Source organism: Amia ocellicauda, chromosome 1 (genome assembly GCF_036373705.1).
Source record: "Amia ocellicauda isolate fAmiCal2 chromosome 1, fAmiCal2.hap1, whole genome shotgun sequence".
NCBI lineage: Eukaryota > Metazoa > Chordata > Actinopteri > Amiiformes > Amiidae > Amia > Amia ocellicauda.
In genome coordinates this window covers 31,903,120-31,925,011 of record NC_089850.1, presented here as the reverse complement: position 1 = coordinate 31,925,011, position 21,892 = coordinate 31,903,120, and the positions used below count along the sequence as shown (strand labels likewise).

The window sequence follows — 21,892 nt, the reverse complement described above, 5'->3', positions numbered from 1 at the left end:
ATGTCTTACTAAATTAGAAAAAAAGGTATTAGCTTCATCAACTTTTAAGTCAACACTATAATCAAGTTTTATATCCCCCCCGGCCCCTTTCTCACCTGCTGCCTTACACATTGAAAACACAGTGACCAGACATTTTCACCATTGTGAAAAAGATATTAAAACTTTAAAACCAGCATGCCCTGTAAATGTAGAACATAATGTAACATTTCATATCGTGAAAGTATTTTACATCATTAAAACGTTGTAGTTCTCCTCGCATCTTAGTCTTTAATCTTATGTATTTATTTCAATTTGCACGCCTTTGATAATGAACCTTTTCTTCTTTATGTATTCTCTCCTTATTGAGCACATTTGTTTCCATAGAAAACTATTTCTACTTTACAGACGCAAACTGGACTCATGTTCACACAAACTCAAAGCATCACAAATATACTTAGATCACCCATCCTCCGCACGAAACGTGGACATGAGGTAAAGCTTGAGATGGTGTTAGCAGACATCCTATTTACCTTTAGAGCTGTGTGTAGTAATGAGCCAATCTTATTGCCATATGTTGTCAGCACAATAAACTGGCCGGGAATGATTGGACACCTTTTACCTTTCCAAGAGCTGTCCAGGGTGCTGAATGTCAGGCGCACCTTAGATTGGCATCCATACGACCGATATGAACATCCTGAAACAAGTGACGTTGCAATGCAAATGAATAAATCAATAAGATCATATAACTTTAGCATCATTTCGCGACACGGGTGTGCAGCTATCCAGCAGAGAGTCTCTTGATGGCAGCGGTCCTCCGCTGATGTCAAAATGCATCCTCCCCATTATATGCAACTGTTATAACATTATTATAAGTAACAAACGCAGGAGAAAAAAGTACAAATGTGTGCACCGTTACCGTAACGGTGCACACATTTGTCCTTTTTTGATGAGCCCCACCTCTGTCGCCCCCTGGTGGAGACTCTTATTGGCGACCGCTGGGCGCTAGTGGGCGGCTGTGCTCCGGGCTCTTGCCCATTTTAGTCAAAGACTGTCAGCGGTGTCGGGCTGTGAAGATCACACTGTGCAGTCCTGCCTCACACGGCCTTTTCAACAACACCTCCCTTTTTTTCCCTGTAACTCCTTATCTTATACATCATCCTGTCGTATATGTTTCAGCACACTTGATCAGCTCAGCAGAAGGTGAGTGCAAAGGCGCTGGTTTGCGCGGAGGCGGAATTTGCGGCCGCTGTTTGACGAGGTCGTGGGTCTGCGGCTATAATTGGAATAAGTTGGTGTGTTTTTCTATTGGAGAGGAGATGCATGGGCACAGTGTTGCGTGCAGCTGTTTGGCTTGTTGCTGTGTGTGATTCATCAACGGGACTGTGAGTTGTGAGTGTCAAATCCTCGAAGTGGGACAACGGAATCAAATCAAATCAAAATTCAAAGTTGGTTGAAGGGTTGCTGTGCCCGGGCTGCGCGGAGCGAAACGCAATACTTTCACCTGTCAAGTAAGTGTGGGGCCGGACAGTAACACACAATAAAACCCGCATTCTGCTCATTGTATACATGCATTGCTGTTGCTAATTGAAAGTGGCTATTATGTTGCACAGTTCAGTTTGTCAACACAGCTGCAGTATCGTGCCTGTGTCTTTTAATTAGTATATATTATATGTTTTTTATTTGATTTGATTAGTTGCTAGACATTACCTGGATATTACAATCCGTACAGCGTTTTGATGTCTGCAGTAGAGAAGGCCATGTGGAAGTGTTATTTATTTCCCCCCTTAACAGCCATCACTTGTTATTTATAGATTGTGTGGTTTACTTATACAACATTTCGATTTTAATGCCAACACTACAGTTGCAGTTATATATATTGTCAAATGCCCCACTGGATTAACTGTTTCAGAGGCTTGAAACTTTTTTTTTTTTTTTTTTAAATAATACAAAATAATGCATTGTATATAGGGAAGTGTAGGTTCCACAAATAAGTAGGTGTGGATAATTATTCGTAATAAGTGCCCCGTTGTATCTGTGGTGTTGGATTGTGTGGTTTTCTGTATAATATTGGCATTAGAAAAGTCTTGAACACGAGGTATAACATTATTAAAACAAAATGTTATCTGTGTTGCATGATCATTTTATTTTATTTTTATAGAATAACTAAGTGCTAACTTTAATTTAGGGCCGGATTAAATCAAAACTTTGACAATCTACAAACCTGTACATCACAGCGGTTACATTTCTGATTAGGAGAAAGTGTCATTTTACTGAAAATGCGTCCAGTGAGTCCAGTTGTGTAGTTTTCTATTAGCGGGTGGGTTGCAGTTTTGATTTAATCCGGCCCTTAGTGTCTAAAGATACGTTTTCTAATACTATCTAATGCATGCTAGTAGCTTGTAGTCCTCACATTTTAGGAGCAACTGGTATTTCTGAAGATTGATGAAGAATTCCTTCACATCCTGTGAAGCTCTTTTGTACTTTAACAGTGTCTTTTGCACAACAAGGCCAGTTCTTTAAATATTTATGAATGTTGAGAGATTTGGCTGCAACAGCGACTTGCATGCCATACAGTCCTGCACTCAGACTGGCCCTGATAGGAAGCACAGACACTGCCAGGAAAAAGGCCGGCCTGGAATGCTTTTGTGTGAGAATTGGATTTATTAGAGTTGAAGTAAAACCCCAGGGCCTACTGAAGAGCACACCTGGACAAGTTAAAACAATACACTGTTTTTGATGACGTTTTATTGTTTAAAATGTGGAACTCCCAAAATGTAATTAAAATGGCCTGTCATGATGTTTTGACATGAGTGAATTGTACTTTTAATTAATCCCAGTCTTACTGTGTCTGGTCATCATTTCTTCCTCACTGAACATAAAGTTTACAGGTGCAGGATCACCTCCATCTTGCGTAAGAAGTAAAAGTATACAATATTGTACTGAAAGAGCATTACATCTATGTTTGTCTACATAATTGTTATTGTTTCACCGACACATTTACACTATTTTGTCTTCTAATTTGCTTATCCCTTTTTCCCCCAGAATATCTGCACAATGGCGGCTTTCACAGAAATGAACCAGAGCCTTTTTACTTCAGTACCTTTGCTATACGGTGGAATAGGAAGCTTAAATGACACAAGCACAGGGCACAATATGACATCTTGTGAGAACTGGAAAGAAGTGCATCACTTTGTGTTTCATTTGGCCAACATCTGTTTTGCTGTTGGACTTGTTATTCCAACTACTTTACACCTTCATATGGTGCTTCTGAGAGCCATGCTGATGATAGGTAGGCCTCAAACAACTGTCACATTATTTGTAAGGCATAAAATGACTAGGATTTGTGTTTCTTTCTAAAGGCTTAATAAGAGTTACTGCATTATTCACTTCTTCCCATGAAGGTTTTCTATTAATCTGTGTAGTTTATGGAAAAATTACAGATAGATACATAGGTGATGAGCAAATATACAAATATACTTGAGTTGTTGTTTTTTCCAATATAATTCTGTACTTGCTAGTCTACTTTTTAAACCATGTATTTCAACTTCTTCAAGTCTGTATATGTAAAATACAACTGAGCTTGCTTTAGCACTACTGCAGTACTTATGGGCGAATGAATGGTGGTAATGAAGTTAGGTTTGTAAAGTGGCATTCATTTGATGGGTTTTATTTTAATTTTCTTATTGTACCGTTTAATGTAGACATAATGCAGTCACATGATGTCAAATGAAATGTAACTATATCAGTTTTCAGTGCTGTAAATCCACAGTGAGTTACAGCTCATACTTAATGTGGCAAGAGTAATTGTGCTTTAATAAAATTAGAGTTATGTGTGGGTGTTGGAGGTTAACAGTGGACACTGGTTGCATTGATGGATGCAGTAAAGCAGTGCTTACGAGGTTATTAAATCCATACTTAAGAGCTGCTCTTTCCCTTCACCTCTGAGAGCTTAACCTCTGTGGTTGCAGGCCTTACTTGAGTTTCCTGTTACTCTCTTGCTCTCCTCCTCTATAGTAATATAAAGTGCATATTAAATACCAGAAAGATAAAGATAGACAAAAATAAACAAGGAACTGCCGTTGTTCAATCTGGCCACCAAGAGTCGAGGGGGTGGAATCACAGGCCCTTTGAAAAGTGGCCAACTACTCTAAGTGCTCTTATGATATGTAGGACTCATATAGGTGCTGAAGTCTTGTAGCATTATGTGACACAAAACACGTGTGAATGTTACTTTGATTTGTGCTACAGAAAAAGTTAATTAATTGAAATGAAAATGTGGCCAGGTTAAACACAGTGGAATTCCCAACCTGTGCACAGATGCAGTGACAATGAAGCACAATTGCTTTTCTTTGTCTGACAAAACGAGTCCTGTATTTGTTTCAACAATTTCACAGCTTTTTCTTTTCCCTATAACAGGGTGTTCACTATTCATCGCCTGGGCGACGCTCTACAGATGTGCCTTGGATATTGTGATTTGGAATTCTGTTTTCCTTGTAATGAACTTCTTGCATTTCATCTACCTTTTATACAAAATGAGACCTGTGAGTGCATATTTACTGAATATTTTCTCAATGTCCTGCCATGTTGGTACTTTTTTCACCCCAAGAACAAAATTATTTTAGTTGATTTTAAAACCACTTAGATCCTCACCATTCAGATGTATGTGGTGTTAATTGTCAGTTCATATGATTGCATTATTCATCTCGTGTGGAGTAGTCCAACATATTAACACTTTTCCTCTGAAGCAATATCATGTGATTCATTCAATAAATATTGTATTTTAAACTAGACCTCTTTAGGGATTATATTTTTCAGAGTTGGTTGATCACTGATTGAGCCTTAAAAAAACTAAAACCCCCTTGGTTGATCCGATCCGAGACAGGGGGTGTAGAATGTTACTTTTTTCCTGACTTTTTTCATTTTTTCCCAGATTAAAATTGACAGGGAGTTGAAGTCTGTGTACAAGAGAATGTTTGAGCCCCTTCATGTCCGTGAAGACATGTTCCAGAGATTAACCGGTCAGTTCTGCACAATCCAGACTCTGAAAAAGGGACAGACATACGCAGCCGAGGATAAGACATCAGTTGACGAACGTCTGAGTATCCTGCTCAAGGGAAAGTATGCACTGTTTTAGACTGGTTGCCTTAGAGTAGAAGAAATACATATTTTATTGAATTGCGGTTATTTGTTGTGACTTCTAAAATACAGTTGACTATTGAGACCTTAGACTTATATATTTTTAATTACTCAAAGCAATTTATATGTGCACACTTTAATTCCTGTTTTCATTTTTTGTTTCTACACAAAAACAGTTTAATGTTAGAACATGTATTTTTACAGCAGAGAAGAATTACAGAGTGCTTTGAAGGTTTAATTCAACATACCAAGGGAACCAAAAGTAAAGAATCTGATAAAGACTTTAGCAGTAGGACACCTTCTCTATTATAATGCTTTGCATATGAATTACATTCAAAGTATTTATTCGTAATTTGGAATCTAAAACTCCAGAACAAAGTCAACATTCTTTATGATGTTAAGAGCTGTTCAGACCTTATGTAATGTAATCATTTTCTTTTTGCACTAGAATGAAAGTATCGTATCGGGGACATTTTCTTCATAACATATACACCAATGCCTTCATTGACTCTCCTGAGTTCAGGTCTACTCAAATGAACAGAGGTGAAAAGTTCCAGGTAAATATTACTGCTTACGGTACCTGTAGAATTGATCTTTTTACAAATAATAATCAATAAATCCAAATGTTTTATCGTAGGAGTTTGATGTGTTTCTGAAGGCAAATCAAATGCTCTGAAGGTTTAATATTGGCCACAAAACCACATACTAGGTTTTGTGCTATTTCTTAAAAAAATATTGTTTTTTCATTTGAGTGAGTAAGTTGTTAACAGTTGTAAAGAAGAAAGAGTCAAAATAAAGCATGGGTCTTGATTGTTTAGACAGAACCGCTCTCGCTAAAACATTTTGATAGATTCCTTTAACAAGTCATCTTATGTTTTAAAATGTAATTGGCAAAAAAAGCACATGTCTACAAATCTGTCTTTCACAGGTGACTATCACTGCTGAGGAGAACTCCAAGTTCTTGTGCTGGTCAAGGGAAAGGTTGACGTATTTTCTGGAGTCTGAACCTTTCCTCAATGAAGTTTTCCGCTATCTTATTGGCAAGGATATTACAAATAAGCTGTATTCACTGAATGATCCTACACTGAGTGACAAGGTATGATTTTTTTAACATCCCTGATTCATACTTTGTTTTTCTGAACAAAAGGTGAGCCGTCCCCCTCGTCTCGCATAGCCCCGTGGAGGTTCATGTTTTGATTTTGCTTCTTTATAGGCCGCTAAAAAAATCGACCGCCAGCCCAGCCTTTGCTCCCAGTTGTCAATGATGCAAATGAGAAACAGCATGGCGAGTACAAGTGAAACCGATGATGTGTTAAACCAGTTCCTCCGAGGCTCCACAGCCTCTTCTCTCCGTAAGTACAGACCGAAGTCAGTTACTGCACGCGTTTAGTGTGACGTGAAATGGTTGTCTTGTGTACCAACGTCCAATTATAACACATAATCTACTAAATTTAGGGCAGCATCTCCTTATTCATAGTGGTTACCTTTATTGGTTTATTTATGCTCCCTTTTGCTTTGCTTTCTATGTTTTGTCCCCTTAACTAACAAATTACAACAACAAAAAAGTTTGGGTGAGATGAAATGTTCTTTTGTAAAAATAAAAAAACGAATTCTCGATTCTTTTTTTCATGAAGAGATGTGATTGATTCCGTCTGAATAAAATTTGATATACATTTGTTCCCCCTAAATGTCAACAAGACACATTTACACAATTAATTATATATTTGCGGCTACAGAGAACTGTTAATCCTCGTGCTGTTTTAGGAACACAAATGTACACAATGTCCAAGATTGGGATTGACAGCAAATGTCCCGGATAGACTTACATGTATATTTGAAAACTATAATTAACTAAAGACTGATATTTAACTGCTTCACATTAAAGGTAAATTTACGTTCTTCATCCAGCTATTCTAGCAAGAATTACAAATATGTATGTGACTCAAGCTCTTATAAACAGCTAGTCTATATAACAAATGACTATAAGCCGATGCAGTTTGTCTTTGAAATCCCCTATCGTCCATCACTTCAGGCTAGTGGCATTGCTTATTTTCCACATTTCAGTTGCTGCTGCAGCAGGAAGGAGTTTGAAAACTCACTTTTAGTTGCAATGTTTTTGTGTTTTTGTATGCAGCTGCAATGGTAGATATTGGTTGAATCTGTTACTCATTATTTGTTGCCTCACTCTGCTACTGGGATGAGTACACTTTCAAACAAACCAACTGGTATTCAGTGGTCAGCTGTCAGTGTTGTGTGGTTGGTATAACACCTTCCCCTTACATGTCTCCCCCTTAATCTGGAATTCCTTCTCCTTGACTCTTATCAGGTGTGGAAATAATGGGTACTAAATATGGCTTGGACTAAACCCCATATAATCGTTTCTCTATATGCTTATATGGTTACTTAGTTTATCTACATTTCACCTTCTGTCATTGCAGTGATTCACCCTTTTGTATCTGAGAAAGCCTATCTCAAGGCTCCCTGAATTATAATGTAAGATTGCATTAATACTTTGTTCATATATCCGTGCAATTTGAAAGTTTCTGGATGAGGTTTGACATTAAAGACAACAATAACGTATGTTTTTTTTCAAAAGGATAACTTCCCTCATTTCCTGTTTTCAAACAATCCCACATGAGTTACAGAGAGATCCTGTTAACACGTTTTAGGTGTTTTGTTTTGTTTTGTGTTTTTTTTTCCCTTTTCTAAAGTGTCTGGAGATTAATTATTTATGAAGGGCTTGGTTTTAGAGAATTAAAATCCATACACCCAGCTAACATTCGTACATTGTATTGTTTTATTTAAATGTGTTTTTTAGATGTTGGTCTTAAAGTATTCAGTCATACAAAAATCACATTCAGCAAACCGCTTTGACAGTGTTTTGCAACAGATGGTGTGTGCGATTTCACTCTTATAGTGCTATAGTGCTCAGAGTGCACGCTCATCTTTGTAATATAAGCTACACATCGAAAACTTCCACATTTTATTTATCAGATCACTAAAATAATATTCATTTTTAATTAAATCACATTTTCTGTTTTATAACACGATAAACCTGGCAAAAATGGCAGGCAGGGAAAACACAATTTGGTTAAAATGTTGGTTCTAATTTTACCAATTACATTGAAAACCAAGGCCTTTGTGTTTTTTTTTACCATGTCTGTACACTTGTGGTTGTGTCGTCATTTCTAATTCATTAACAATATCACTGTGTGCTTCTACATCAAGGCAATAACCAGCAAGTTCTCTATAACGCATATGAAGTGGGGGGCTTGCAGCATGGGCTTTTGTGTTGAACATAGCAGGTTCAAATGAAGCATCTCTGCAGGTAAATTAAATAAAATATTAATAATGTATTTTTTTAAATTTACTTCACTTATAATTAGTGATGTTACAGTGTAGTACAAATCAGAAACATATATTTAATGCAAGGAAACAATACAGTCAAATATCAAATATTAAACATATATATATATATATATATATATATATATATAGCTGATTTAAAGCTTGGACAAAAGTATCCACAAACTCTCAATTTGTTTTGACTGTGTCCTTCTTTGAGTTCAATTAAAGCATACAAACACTTGCTTAACTTTGGATAAGGTGAGAACATAAAAGCTCATTAGCTCATTCAGTCTTTTCCTTGTTGGCACCTGTTTGAATTTCCCACTCAATCATTAAAATAACCACAGGCTTCCTAGCAGTCAAGATTGAAATCAGATCCACCCAGTAACATTTCACAGTGATTGTGATAACCAGTCCAGCACTTTGGTTTTGATTTGTAGTAGGTTTACTCCTTAGACTTCCTACTGTGAAACTATTAATTTGTTTTCTACAGAATTGTCTTGGCTTGGAAGTAAAATGTATGATAGTAGATCACTATTTTGTATTAGTAGTTGAATAATACATGTTTCATGCCTGCAATTGCTATTATAGAATGTTTTAAAGTGAACTCTATACATGTGTGAATACTTTTGTCCATGCATGATAATCAATGAGTTCACAGACCTGCCAGCCATTCAGCATGAACCCCATAGTAATCCTACTCATAGCAGTGTTGAATTACCTGTCCTTGGTAAATAACACAAAACTAGGAGGTGCATTTGTTAAGGTAGTTTGATGTACATTTTGTGCTGATTTAAATAGATTTATCTTGACTGATATTTTGTTTGAATCAAATTTGATAAAACTGGTTTGTCAGTCACCAGTTTAATCTGCATACAGCTTTTTATTTCTTCTAATAAATGTTTACCCTAGTGTATACATTTTATGTGATCCAGTCATGTATTGCCACAGTAGTCTGAATATAATTATTTGTAAAGGTACATGAAATCATTTTATCCCTGACTAATATCCCAAATAATACATGCTTTGTTATATCTAACAATTAAATACACATTATTATTATTATTATTATTATTATTATTATTATTATTATATGCTTTTGGAGCAAAGGGTTTTTATGAGTAAATAAAACTAAAGTCTGTTTTATGTTGCATGGAAATAGTATTTTGTAGAATAAACATGGAATAAAAACCAATATATTTCAGATTTTTTGTGTGTAGAAAATCACATGCAGAATCATGTTGTATGTGACATTATTCATAATATCCTAATATTTAAATGGTTTTAGTTTAAGGGAGTCAACATAAAATGCCCGGCACCACCTGTCTTGTTCTCATCTGTAGTCTGTCTACTCTGCATCCTTGTCTTCTACAAATTAGTGAAGTAAGACCTAGATACAACTCACAATAAGATAAGAAGTAACGTATGTTTCCATTGCCGAATGTATTTATTTCCCCCCTACTTTCCAGACAAGTCCCCTAACACAAGAACATCTACCAAGATGAAGCCGATCGAAGAAGTGATAGAAGATGATGTCTTTGAGCCTGCCGCCCCCATTGAAAGCCCAGCCCCGAGACAGAATGGTGACAAACCTAATGAAGATGTTTAGTAAGCACGGCCTGCAGTTTCACAAATTCATCTACAATTAAAGGTTGTCTGGGATCTTTCTCTCTCTCTGTCTCTCTCTCTCTTTCTCACTCTCTCCAGTCAAAAAACAAAAACTAAAAAACTCTTGAAACATGAAGTCATCTCGGTTGGAAAACAGGATGAAAATTACATTACCTGTACAGTAAAGAGTCTTCACAATGGTATCGAATTATCCCACTTTTATGTGTTTTGTATGCTATGTAAAGTGTACTGCATATTCTGTCTGCCTGTATACCTGTGCGTACATGAGACTGCCCCTACATTCATTCAAGCACTCAAATAGTCTTGACATCAGCCTTCACACAGAGTTGTCACAATCTGGAACAAACTCCCCAGCGATGTGGTTGAACCTGAAAGTTTGGGAACATTAAAAAATAGACTGGATAGTATCCTTCGATCACTTAGTTATTAATGGACACCAAACGAGCACGATGGGTCGAATGGCCTCCTCTCGTGTGTAAACTTTCTTATGTTTCTTATGTTCTTATGTTTAATGGGGAGTTAAAGACTGCAAGTACCTCCAAACAACATTTTAAATTGGACAAAATAAATTATCTTCTGACTTCTTTACATGGAGCATTTGCATAGTTGCACAATTGTGTACAATTTGTGATTGAGGGCCAACTTAAACTTCTTACCTGTGTGGGTCCTTGGAATTTATACGAAGACATATATCTAAAGCAGGTAGCTAATATTTAAAGAGTAATATTATAGGATATAAGAAAACAAGAAGGTACGTACAGGCTACAAAAGCTCTATAGAATATTCTGATGGAACTACTGGACTTCGTTGGTCACGAGAGAGTACAGATATCAGTCCGAATAATTGTATTGCGAAATGAAGATGAAAAATTAATTTAACTGGGTCTGAGGACAGCATAATCTGTCCCTGAGGATTGTGACATTTTAATAGATGAAACTGATTTTTTGTTCTTGACCTATTTTTTTGAATAGGCATAAACCTATGGAAGAGAATAAACATGCTTAGAACTGGGTAAACGGTGCCTTAATTTATTTTAATTAAAAATGTCACAATAAAGTCAAAACTTTTCACATTTTCACTATAAATATATATGATTTTTTCACAGAAAAGTATATGAATAAAGATTATATTTGACATGCTTTTTCTAATTTTGCTTATGCATTAAAGTTACTTCCTACTTTGATTTTCTTATATTTTAAATGTTTAAAGGTGCCTTTTTAACTAAGGATTCGTTCTGATACAGCTAGATTTTGTACAAAGCCTCACAAGGTCAATATGAAATAGTTTATAAACTTGCCTTTCACTTTGGAAAGACTTTTGGAAAGATAGTTGTTTCAGCGCTCTTTTCCATTTGTATGTGATCTTGATTTAAGTTTAAATTATGATATAACATGTAGTTACAGTGGCTTGTACTTTATAACTGTTAGTGTGTGTGAATATATATATATATATATATATATATATGGATGGATAGATAGATATGAACACAAACACCCAGTATTCTGCAGAGTCAACGCACTTGTCTGAGCAATTCCTTACCCTAGTTAAGATTAAACACTAACTTTTCTAATCTCCTCTGATTATTTACATTGAATAACTAACAACTGATAGGGGTATCTCCGGTTGATGTTTATTGTATTAAATCAGTGCCAAGCAAACACAGAAGCTAAGAGAAAGTGCTTATTATATCCATCTATAATCAGACAAATAAAGAATGCCTTATTTTATGTAGTAATCATAAGAATTTTCAGATTCAAAATGTATATTTTTTATTGATCTGCTGTCTGCCTGTTTTACTCAATAATAATATAACTGTCATTTATTTTTATTTTTTTATTAATAGAGTAATAATTACTTAAGTGGAAAATAAAATTAAGGATAAAACAAACCAGACAACTCTGCATTGATTTTAACCACACAAAACATTGATTTTGTCACATTTTACAAATATGTTTTGCAATACAGTGGACTACTATTATCCGAATTTCAACCTGTGCATATTGGTTTGCTTAGTTGGCATTCTACCATTTATTCAATTATAGTAACCACTTTTATTTACTGTAGTGTCTGTCTGTGTGCTCTGCTCTTTGTTGAATTTTAAACATGCCAACTTTAAACAGTCCACCTGCCAGCTGTTCAAAACTCCACAGAATGATCATCTGTAATCACACTCCATTATTTTAGCTTCATCCGAACACCTCAGTCCCTTGGTGTTTACTCGGCAGAATCTGGTGTTTTATATATTTATCCCAGCTTTGAACATTGGGAACTGTAATCAGTTTAGCTGTTTTGTGTTTTTCACTGTCTGCCACCAACGACTCAATAGCTGTTGTAGTGAATGGACAAAAAACCATGACAAGGAAAAGCTTTAAAGTCTCACGATGTTGTTAGTGTTTGTATTCACTAGAAGCACAACTGATACAGTATCATATCAATAACATTGTACACTGTAAAACTTGTATTTTTAAATAAAACTACAATTGAAGTTGCTTGTTCTATTTGTAGCTACATACTTTTTGTTATTTAATAAAATATAGGTTTTTCTGTTTTTTATAATGTTTCACATACCATGATTTGTTTAGCTTGTGGATACAAGTTGGAAACACTTTTTCCAACTCAAAAAACAAACTTTTTTTTTTTTTTTAAAGCAATAACATTATTACCATTAAACATCAGCTACTGCTTAATACATTGTGTAGCTAGTTTGCTGCCGTTTTGTCATTAGCCACACACCTGGTGAGATTGATCCCTCCAATTTGGACAGAAAGCTCTAAGAGTAATGAGATTGATGTGAGCAGGAATTTCGATGGCACAGTAAATGTCACTGTGACCTGCGGACAAGCGTGAGAAACAATAGCACAGGCTAATTATAGCCATGTGTCGGAGCAAGTGCTGGCTTTATGATAATATGTTCAACTTAGATCACAAGGGACATTAAACAACCCACTGCACTCTTTCATGAGAAGTGGTGATAGATACAACATTAATAATATCTGGGCTGCTTTAATTACCCCACCATGATTAGTTTTAAGGGTAAAGATGATTTGTTATGTGCTGTTGCAAAAAGGGCAAAACCTTGCCTTGCCTTGGCCATTATTGTCAAATCTTTCATTTCTACTTGTGATGGGAAATGCAACATGAAAACAATTAGAAGAGCACTGCTCACCAGAACATGTTGTGTTGGACAACTTTAAAACCTTTTAAGGTACTGTTAAGATATAACAATATTACACTCTGTAGACAAGAGCAGTGTGGACTAGCGGCCTGGGGCTTGGGATGCTGGAGTGGAGGGTTGTGGGTTCTATCCCAGGTGAGGGATAAGGAGCTTTACCTAGATTATTCCAGTAAAAAGACAGCTATATAAATGTGTAATTGTATATGAAAATAATGTGATATATTGTAACATATTATAAGTTGCCCTGCATAAGGAAATATAATAATAAAATGAGCCCAGTGACATTTCACCTTCATATTTCCTATCACACATTTGCCACCACCAGATACACACTTTTCACTAGACGTATTTAGACAAAAGGCAAGTGAAAGAGCCAGTTGCAATGTATTTAGTCCAGTAAAGGGCCAAACTTATCCTTCATGACTGCAGATCCTTTTCATAGATGGTCAGAGGAATGTGTTGTTATAATACATCAAATAGGCAAAAAAGTTAAATAACAATCTGCTCCAACAACATACTACACTTACCAACTGGATGAAATGTGTCCTTAAAGTAATTGTTAAAAAGACTATTCTTGTTAAATTATATATAATATAAAAAGTGTGTTTAAATGCATCTGAGTGTAACAAGCAGAGTTTTACAATGACTTTAAAGACAAATTGAATATAGAATTCTGTTAAATTAATTTAAATACATGTTTTGTGAAACGAAAAACTATATATTAATGTTTACTGCCACCTAGTGGTGGGGAGACTGAACACACATTAAACTTTGCAGTACAATAAACCCTCGTCTTTCTTTCTGGTGAGGTTAAATCAGTGCAAGCTTTTATCACAGCTAGGACAAAAACTTTTAAAAGTACATAAACAACACATAACATTTATCTAATGATAAATATGCTGAACTAATGACATACAGGTATTAAATGTGTGGGCTTAATGATGAAGGAGATTAGGCTGACAATATAAGATTTGAAGATTAGAAGGTGCAATTGGGAAGAATACAACATTTTCTCAAAACCATTCTCCAATTTATTATATATTATGTGAGTTATATTATTAGAAATGTGTAGCATTTGTTAAAATAGCCCAATCAAATAAACTAAATAATGAAATATGTTTAAAGAAACTGCCACCATCTAATTTTGAAAAATGAAATACAGAATTTGATTTTATAATTATTATTATTTTTTTATGATGCAACAGATGCCATAGTATATTGTAATACATGTTTAATATGTTCATGAATTAAAACTTGCTCAGTGTTATAAAGAGAAAGAAAAATACATATTTAGTTATTGCTTAATTATTGCTCGTGGAAGGCATTCTTGTGCAAGAGAAAGGCCTTTAAAATGCAATATTATATGGACCCCAGTGGATTACAGGCTATGAAAATAAGTGATCAGAGTGTGGTGATGAAAAAGAAGAAAGTAAAGAACACTTTTTAAAATTCCAATATAATAGGTTTATTTCAATCAAGTAAAACTTTTAAGACCTCATGAAATTCATGATTCACAGAAACAAAAAGGCAATACATTTAAAATTAGGTTATAAAATGTGATATGCAAAAAAAAAAGCAATCAGTGCTTTGTTCCAACTTGAAGACAAACAGGATGAACTGTTATCTGTCATTTTTATTCTGAACACAAAATCAAAATTACATAATTGAAACAAAATATTGTTACACAAAACATGATTACTGAGTTTATGTTAAAATGCAGACAGGTCAGTCACTTTTGCCATAAATCACAGTAAACAAAGGGGTACGGTCTTTGCTTTGGGCTCCAGTATAAATACTCTATTTCACCACACGCAGCATTTTGACTTGGTCTTAATACCACAGTCACACTGTTGATCAGCCAGTAAACGTTTAAAACATCGGGTCCTATTTGGCAACGGTGCACAGGTGATTTTCTTCACAGAACCTCCAGTTTGAGTGATCCACTGCGCTTGTGCACAAAGATGTGAGCCACAATTGTCAAATAATGCTGTATGCTCTCAGCCAATCACTAGGCAGTAAGGCAGGGTATGCTTTAGAAGCAGGAAAAAACAACACGTCTCACTACAGTGGTAGAGCATTCGCAAGCAAACAGGGATTTATTTTCATGTTTGTTAGAGGAGAGAGAGAGACTGAGAGAATGGTATACTGTGGTAAACCAAGCCAGGTTAATATCGCTCTGTTATAAAAACCATCTTATTCTCTTCATAGGCTCTCTAGTTGAATTATGAAATTAGATGCACATTTGAATTGACTTTACGCGTTCCTTTCATACATCTACCATTGTGATGAAAACCAAGTCCAGTCAAATATATGACAAGATTAAACTGCTCATAATACAAATGATCTGATAAGAACAACATACATTTTCCTTGAATAAAATAGAATACATTTCTCTAAACAATTAAGTTAATTTTAAAAAAATAATAAATATTTGATTTTGGCTACGTTAAGGCATATACAATAAAACTAATGATACATCACTAGGGCAAGTGCTCTGTGGAGCTTCATTTAACATTTTCTCCATTATTCTTTCATTTCTATTTCTTTTAAGGATAAGTGACATTTTATATTATTTATTATTATTACTACTAATATTATTTAGGAATTGAGGTTTGACCTAATGTGGACAACCGTGCAGTTATCTAGTATATATTTATACACCGATCAGCCATAACATTATGACCACTGACAGGTGAAGTGAATAACACTGATAATCTTGTTATCATGGCACCTGTCAGTGGGTGGGATATATTAGGCAGCAAGTGAACATTTTGTCCTCAAAGTTGATGTGTTAGAAGCAGGAAAAATGGGCAAGTGTAAGGATCTGAGCGACTTTGACAAGGGCCAAATTGTGATGGCTAGAGGACTGGGTCAGAGCATCTCCAAAACTGCAGCTCTTGTGGGGTGTTCCCGGTATGCAGTGGTCAGTACCTATCAAAAGTGGTCCAAGGAAGGAAAAGCGGTGAACCGGTGACAGGTTCATGGGCGGCCAAGGCTCATTGATGCACGTGGGGAGCGAAGGCTGGCCCGTGTGGTCTGATCCAACAGACGAGCTACTGTAGCTCAAATTGCTGAAAAAGTTAATGCTGGTTCTGATAGAAAGGTGTCAGAACACACAGTGCATCGCAGTTTGTTGCGTATGGGGCTGCGTAGCCGCAGACCAGTCAGGGTGGCCATGCCCATGCTGACCCCTGTCCACTGCCGAAAGCACCTACAATGGGCACGTGAGCATCAGAACTGGACCACGGAGCAATGGAAGAAGGTGGCCTGGTCTGATGAATCACGAGTTCAAGGTGTTGACTTGGTCTCCAAATTCCCCAGATCTCAATCCAATCGAGCATCTGTGGGATGTGCTGGACAAACAAGTCTGATCCATGGAGGCCCCACCTCGCAACTTACAGGACTTAAAGGATCTGCTGCTAACGTCTTGGTGCCAGATACCACAGCACACCTTCAGAGGTCTAGTGGAGTCCATGCCTCGACGGGTCAGGGCTGTTTTGGCGGCAAAAGGGGGACCTACACAATATTAGGCAGGTGGTCATAATGTTATGGCTGATCGGTGTATATAGTTTTATTACTGCAATCCCAATTCAACAATTTAAAAGGATAAATATATATATATATATTTAACATGTACTGGTCTCTACTCCTTTTTAGTTATTAAGTGCCCTAGGGTTATACTGTATGAATGCAGAGGGGGTATTCCACAAAATCATTGTACAGAAATCTCTGGGAAGATGGGGAACCGCAAATTAATAAAAATAAATAAATACACTACTTATTCTATATTACTAACCCAACAAACACCTTTTTTTCCCTAAAATATATTAATACATTTTGAGATTAAGCTATAGTCAATACAATAAAAACAATAACATATATTAGCTTGTCAGAGAGATCCAAAAAACAAAGGTATATTCCAAATCCAGTTATCATCTTTGTAACCAGGAACATTTCCAGTGCATACTTAAAAATGTGAGCCTATGTTTGTTCTCTCTCTCTCTCTCTCTCTCTCTCTCTCTCTCTTTTTGTGTCTTTCACTGCTTTGCTCACCGTTTCTATGGTGATATTGTCATTTGTGCGCAGTTTAGAGCGGCTTTTCACATGCAAGATGAAACTCACACACTCACATCTGTGGATGCGTTGCCACATTACTCCACACACATGCCAGGCAGGACAGTCCTGTGCATCTATTTCAACACCTGGCAGTTTGGGCTTTGCACACATTGCCAAATAGAGCCCTGTATGTTTTAAACCATGAGGTAGCCCTAGTAGTTTGTGGTCTTCATTACATTGTTAAATGCATCTAGTGGTGATTTGATAAATACCGTATCCCTGTATTTTTCTGCTAAAGAAAGAAAAGAGGAGAAAAAAAAATCAGTAGTTATATTGATCAGAGAAATTGTATTGTATTCATCGGGAATTAACATTTCATACCATAGTGGAGAGCTTCATTGTATGTTCAATTACACATTTAATGTAAACAAGCTGCAGTAAGCTTTTCATTTACATTTGTGAAATATTACAAAACCAGTGAATTTAAAGGGTTTAAATTAAACGGAAGAAAACATAGGTTTATAAACGTCTTAAAATGAGATCTCTATATATGCCATTTAAATATTTTAATACAAAATCTCTTGCTAATAATGCCACATGTATGCACAATTGTTTAACAAATATCTTCACATGCCTACATTTTGTATCTGATGAACATCATGTCTGAATGGAAATTGACCTCTGTATGCAGATTGTTTAAAATACTCCTTCTTGCCTGAATACAAATGTGGCTGATTCCACAAGAGAGACAAGAAATACCAATAGTAGAAAAAAAAAACAGAAATAAAAGAATCAAACAATGTTATATTCCTTGAATGCTCAGCAGATTCTTGGTTTAAACTATGAGTCCTTAATGTGCTGTTTGGGCATATTTGCTCCTAGACTGTCAAGTTTCAGCAATACTTGGTGAAACACTACTTTTGATTGTTAAGCCATTAAAAAACAAAGTTCAAGTAATTCCTACCAGGGTGACTTCATCAATCATTCTCAATGCATCTTGGGTAGTGAGAATCTCTAAACTGATGTTCTGATATGAGATCAATATTTCCCACATCTACAGTCCAACTCTGGAGCAACACTGTAAACACAAACACAAACTGCAGTCCATTCGGGTTTGCAGAATCAAGGACTCATTTCTGGTCTGCAGTTCAGAGACTCATAAGGCTTATTTTAGTGATATGCCCTCTTGATCCTAAACGGCAGCAGTGTCATCTGTTTTTCAATCAACCTAATGTCTAAATGACTTATGAATTATTTACATAATTGGTCTGAACTGCCACTGTCCAAAAGGCATAGTCCATTGTGGATTCAATGTAAGGTCCCTTTGGGACCTGGATTCAGCATCAGTGCTTTAAAAAAAAAATCTCTGATCACTCATGTTTGATGTTTATATCCAGAATTTTCCAAATCAGGGCTAGACATTCGTGTTCACAAGTGATCCACTTTCACTGATATGCACATCTTCAAAATGAAAATCAAGGACAGCACACTTGTTTTGTTCATAAAATTGCAGTTTGAAATCTTACATATTTATCAGATTCTACCAAATAATCTTTAGCCCCCCGAGCATCAAGGTTTACCAAACAGAAAGAATGAGGTAGGCTTTTGCTGTAAACAGAAAACTGAGATTACCGTCATATTACCATCTTTAAAACAGTATAAAAATCTTCACCTGTGTAAAAGTCATGTAAGAGAAAACTGATGTTTACACAAGCTTTCAGTACAATACAATTCTACAGTTACGTTTATATGAAGTAAAATACAAAAAAGTCATCAGATTATCAGAAATGTATGACTATGTATAACTCAGAGGTAGTTACTAATATCAGTACATAAAACATATAGATATTAAACACTAATTCTATTTTGCTTGATCAGAGTACATTAAAGAAGTTTGCAAACTATTCTGTAAAGAAAAAGTACACTTTCCTGGTATCTTCCCTGAGTATAGTTCTTCATCCTGAGATGTTTTGTGAATGTGTATATATAGCATAGAAAATGCCAAATCAACAGTCACAGAATTCATTTGGTTTGTGCTGTTGCTTAGTTTGTTGCTTTGCAGTGCACTTTGCAGATTGACTTCAATGCATGCCAACATACAGGTTCTAGAGCAGTGTTAAATATCTGCGTGCTGAACCATTTGCATTTATGTTTTTGGAGTAACAGGGAATACCACGTAGGCATTATTCATACTTTATTCCTTCAATAAAGAAACTTTGGTATCGTTTTTCTTTTTTTCTTTTCCAAAATGACATGCACCTTATAACAAAAATAATTGGCTGTCTTCTTGATTACTATAATATAAGGAAATGTCATTTGATTTGTCAAAACACATTAAATAAAGTGAGAATCCTCTGATATTGTGAGGATGCACTTTCTAGAGGTATATTTCACATTCATTATCGTCAAAGCAGAGTAAGTTTCGAAATGTACAGCATCATATCATTGGTCAGCCTTTTTTTTTTAACACATTTGAAGAATTCAAGTGTAGTCATATATAAACTGTGCCATTATTATTATTATTATTATTATTATTTTCCTCAGGCAACATTCTGAACGGTGGACAACAAAAGCAGCAGTAATTCTCTTACTCTTAAGCAAAAGGAAAACAACTATTTAGTGCTGAATTAAGTAACTTGAGGCCATGCATAGGCGAATGTATGCACTTAAGAGAGTGCCTTATCAAACACAAAAGGTATATTAAAAAAGAACACTTAAAAATAAATTGTTATCATTTGATAGGTTTAACATTAAAACTTATTTTATATAGATATATTTATGTACATATTTTCAGGAATTAAATTAATTCTTTACAGCTGTAATATAGTCTTTGCTCACAGCTAAACAAGCATTTTCTTTAGATACCATAATTCAGATTAAATACGGGGATATTTCTGCAGTGTAATCTATTTCATATTACCTATATAAAGAATAATTTTGCTGATATTCTTGTATAGGGTTTTCTATTCAACAATGACCTTTTAAAGATTAATGTGGGCTAATTACACTAGACTAATAACGCAAGTAAGTCCTAAGAAATGAAAAGCAGGCCTCAAGAAACATCAGCAGGTATACAATGATTCCGACATGCTGCTTTTGTATTCACAACAGGAACAGATTCTACATGGCAGTAGAAACACATAAAAACATCTTTCAAGCAACATTTTTTTTAAACGGATACTAAGGTTTCACAGAATTCATCAAATATCCAGTAAAACAGCATTCGCAACACAGGCACACAATAGAAACATTCATTAAAAAAAGAAAAGGAAAAATATAAGCTGATGGCAGTTGTCAGCATTTTGAATACAATATATTGCCTTGATTGGGCCAAACACTGCCATAATATTTGCATCTTTTGAATGTTTTTACCAACGTGTGTTTATTTTAAGGGTTTCCTTGGTGTTCTTCTTTCCTGGGGTTAAGATACCGATCAAAGTATCCTTTGGTTTCTGATTGGTAACAGTCATGATCTCCCTAGAAAGGGAGGAAGGCCTTTCAACAAAATCTTAAAAAAGTTCTTAAAAAATCAAATTAAATCTAGAAAAACAGGATTGGTTTATACACAGTAAGGGAACGCATTGAAGGAACATTACAATGATTGTGTCTGGAATGGAAGCCTCTGACACATAAAAGGATGGCATGATTGAATGGAGATGGATTAAAGTGAGGTACATTTAAAAACCAACCTTAAACGTGCCCTCGGGTCCACAAAACATCAGAAGAGGACTGGTTAAATACTTTAAGACAAATTCACAGTTTGTAAGACAGTAGTTTGTTTTGTTCCTTGGTTTTAAAGCTTGAGCTGCACTGAGTGAGATTTCTTCCCCTGTACTTTTGCAAGTATGAGGTAGATGCTGTATCCAGATTCAAAAAGGAAGCATAAAAGCTTGAGAACTTTTAGAAAATACCTTTTTTTTAGGTCTTTTTCCTTTTTTGGACAGATGGTCCTTTCCGACTGGGATCTTCCGGGGACGCAGAAGACTTACTTGAGGAAGCTTCCTGGGGGGAGCGGCCCGGTCTCTCCGGCACCTCCGCTCTTCCCTCCTGAGAGTAGGGTGGTGTTGAGTAGGCTCCTTCTCTCTGGAAAGCAGAGGTAGAAGGCTGCGGTTCGGCTTCGTATCTTCCCTGAGCGCTGGCGGGCTGCTGCTGCGTGAGAGTCTTGTGAGGACAGTGGGCCACCATGTGCATGATGCTCTGACAGTAATGGCACTTCTTTGGCTGAGGAGGTAAATTACATTCCTTAGCGTGGTGATCCAGGCCACCACAGTTGTAGCATCTAAAGAGAGAAGCGGTAGAAATACACAAGACGTCTGAGATTAGGCACTCACCAAACACTGTGGAACAACTTTTATATTTCAACGCATTTTTAGGTTGAAGTATTCTTTTTACGGCAAATAATAATTACAAAAATAAATGAAAATGTCATTTTAGGTCTGAGCAAAACTTGTTTTTAAAAATGACAACATGTAATTTCACAAACTAACCAGTAGATGGCAGCAAAGAACAAATATTGACTACCGCCTCAACCTATTGCTGAGGATTGCATTTAATTCCTTAAAAGTGCAA

General features: G+C 35.8%; 2 protein-coding genes across 6 annotated transcripts in view; one reads left to right on the top strand and one right to left on the bottom strand.

Annotated features, from left to right (window-relative positions):
- Positions 1-1,014: 1,014 nt before the first annotated feature.
- Positions 1,015-12,581, top strand: popdc1 (popeye domain cAMP effector 1). 4 transcript variants are annotated; one of them, XM_066701870.1, is made up of 9 exons: positions 1,186-1,487; positions 3,022-3,268; positions 4,396-4,520; positions 4,910-5,097; positions 5,564-5,672; positions 6,044-6,211; positions 6,329-6,467; positions 7,554-7,608; positions 9,933-10,020. In XM_066701870.1, exons 2-8 carry the CDS (start codon positions 3,034-3,036, stop codon positions 7,598-7,600), a joined length of 1,011 nt encoding a protein of 336 aa, XP_066557967.1. In that variant the 5' UTR covers positions 1,186-1,487; positions 3,022-3,033; the 3' UTR covers positions 7,601-7,608; positions 9,933-10,020. The 4 variants fall into 4 exon arrangements, with proteins under 4 accessions (XP_066557948.1, XP_066557967.1, XP_066557957.1 ...); XM_066701860.1 differs by lacking the exon at positions 7,554-7,608 and adding an exon at positions 8,344-8,443 and having other exon boundaries at positions 9,933-10,018; XM_066701851.1 differs by lacking the exons at positions 1,186-1,487; positions 7,554-7,608 and adding an exon at positions 1,015-1,179 and having other exon boundaries at positions 9,933-12,581.
- Positions 12,582-14,707: 2,126 nt separating this feature from the next.
- lin28b (lin-28 homolog B (C. elegans)) overlaps positions 14,708-21,892 on the bottom strand; it is a 40,385-nt gene continuing 33,200 nt past the window's right edge. For both annotated transcript variants that reach the window (XM_066701830.1, XM_066701822.1), the window contains exon 4: positions 14,708-21,602. In XM_066701830.1, the coding sequence (XP_066557927.1) occupies positions 21,242-21,602 (361 nt within the window). In that variant the 3' untranslated portion in view covers positions 14,708-21,241. The remainder of the gene's footprint in view (positions 21,603-21,892) is intronic.

Coding starts and splice junctions, on each gene's coding strand:
- popdc1 (XM_066701851.1), top strand. CDS start 3,034: ATGGCGGCTTTCACAGAAATGAACCAGAGCCTTTTTACTTCAGTACCT. Junction 3,269..4,395: donor GAGAGCCATGCTGATGATAG/GTAGGCCTCAAA, acceptor TCCCTATAACAG/GGTGTTCACTATTCATCGCC. Junction 6,212..6,328: donor ATCCTACACTGAGTGACAAG/GTATGATTTTTT, acceptor GCTTCTTTATAG/GCCGCTAAAAAAATCGACCG.